Raw genomic sequence first — 2,206 nt, forward strand, 5'->3', positions numbered from 1 at the left:
TTCTTATGTTTTTATGAAATCTCCATCTTGCAGGGCTACCAGGCATTTAATACTAAGATGGGTCAAATTATTATTGGTTCTAAGTTGCTCTTCCAAAGTCCATAACACACTTTACCTAGAACTCAGAAAGGTGTCCAATTCTTCCTTACTTCAAAGACAGTCAGAAATTGCTTTCAGTCCAATTCTTCAGGGGCTGTTCAAACAATGATGCCAAACCTGCAACCAAAGGGGCCATAACCCAGGCAGAGACTGGCTGAAAGTTTCCTGCTCACGTTATGCCAGATGGGGTGGAGCACAAGCTTTCATGCTGGCAATAACTTGAGCATCCTAGGGAATCAGGATGTCTCCCTCTTTTATTGTAGCCCTGGCTCGTTGCAGATTCTCCTCTCCTCCTTTTTAAGGAGGACACTTCTATCCAATCATCCCCTAACTTCCCCCACCACATACATCAGTTCTTGACACATTCCCTATTGCCGCAACCCTCCGAGCTGGCAATGCATAAGAACGTGGGATAGTGAAGAAAAACATTTCATACCAAATCCTGGGTCTTGTAGGTGGGAGTGGATGGGATAAAATGTGCTTGAACCAGCCCTGTGATAAATATGTGCCATGGGCACACAAACTTTGCCCAACAGGTGACTGGTTAGCAGTTTGCCAGGCATCCAAGAGTTGCATTTAATCTGTATAAAATGGAGCTGCTTGTAGCCACTCTAATCTTTAACACAAAGCTTGTGGCTTTCAGCCAGGATGCTCGGATTGAGAGAGATCACTGCATGTTGGGCCATGAAGTCTCCATGGGCTGCATTTTATGAGACTGCACTTTGGCAACCCTTGGTTTAAGCAATGGCAGACACACCAGCTTTGGCGTGCACTGGCTTTCAGGGACTACATTAGATTTCTAGGAGCAGGAGTAGCAGCAGGAGCTACAGTACAAAACTAATCCCTCCCCCCACCACACATCATTAGAATTGCTCACAGAGGTGCAATGTTTTATTTGCTGCCAGAATTAGCAGGCAAACGGCCATGGTCAGTATTACACTGGTACAGTAAGCATCTTAAATGAACATTTACTATCTCATGCTCGAATCATAACAAGAGTGTCTTAAGTACTGGCCTTCACAGTGATTATGGCAAACCTTAAGAGTTAAAAACCTGAGTGATCAGTTTGCTTTTAATCCTTTTCATGGTGAAGCTTGATGTATCATGGGTCCCTTGCCTTCCATCCATTAGATTATTACTTTCCTTTCTTCCCTTTCTTTTTGGGGGAGTCAGGCCAGTTAAAGCCACGGAACTCCAGGCAGGCAGCAGCATTGTGAGAAATGTAGTAGGCATTGAGCATGGCAGCTGGGCTAAGGATATCCACTTCGCTCACTGGCTTCTTTGTTTTCTTCCTGGAGCCTTTGGATTTGCTGCGTGTGGATTTGCCACCTTTACCTGCCTGTAAAAGCAGAACAGCAACAAAACACCCAGGGATTGCAAATAGATCTGGATCATGATTGTGTCAATGCCATCTACAAGAACTCAGAGCACCTCACTCCTACATTGCAATACTGCCTTTCTCACCCAGTACTGGGGTCCCACCTAAAGCTACATTGCTGCACCAAAATCATGATCTGCAGCACCCCCAGTGAAGTTAGTCCAGGGTCTCTTGACCACAGACTACTACCCTGGGTGTGGATTTTGTTAGATGGACTAATAGCTATGACATAGTAGGACAAACCTACCAAAGTGATATCTACTCTATGGACCAGGTTAGATTGTGAAAAGGTCAACAGAAAGGAAAGGCTGCATAGATATTTTTGATAAAACTGGTGGATTAAAGTGAGCAATCTAACCAGTCAATTAGTGCTCCAAACTGTGTTTATCTCTAGTTAAAAAACTATATCTGCACAGGCTGAAAGTTGTTAGTCCATACAGAACAGGTAGTTACTAAGCGCTTCTTGAAGAATGCGCTAAAATGTCATTCTGAAGCACATAAAATGTCGTATCACCATCCTCTACTCTTCGCCTGTTTGTCTTGAGACTGTAAACCAGGATGGTACAGCACCCAACTGGGGCCTTTGGCTGCTTCCATAATATAAATATGTACTACTACTGCGTCTAAGAGCAAAACCATAACTACCCGCTTTAGCAAATACATCTATACCGAGCAAGGATCTATTTAATACTCACCAAGAGCCTGATCGAAACCCTACTGAAGTCAATG

At 43.9% G+C, this 2,206-nt stretch overlaps 1 protein-coding gene across 1 annotated transcript; it reads right to left on the reverse strand.

The window, feature by feature from the left end:
- Positions 1-1,074: 1,074 nt before the first annotated feature.
- On the reverse strand, positions 1,075-1,501 carry SMKR1 (small lysine rich protein 1; the record flags this gene model as incomplete). Its single annotated transcript, XM_077807249.1, has 1 exon — positions 1,075-1,501. A coding segment is annotated over one exon (267 nt), but the record flags the coding sequence as incomplete, so codon positions are not given.
- Positions 1,502-2,206: the final 705 nt, after the last annotated feature.

The sequence above is a fragment of the Eretmochelys imbricata genome, chromosome 1 (assembly GCF_965152235.1).
Source record: "Eretmochelys imbricata isolate rEreImb1 chromosome 1, rEreImb1.hap1, whole genome shotgun sequence".
NCBI classification, from domain to species: domain Eukaryota; kingdom Metazoa; phylum Chordata; order Testudines; family Cheloniidae; genus Eretmochelys; species Eretmochelys imbricata.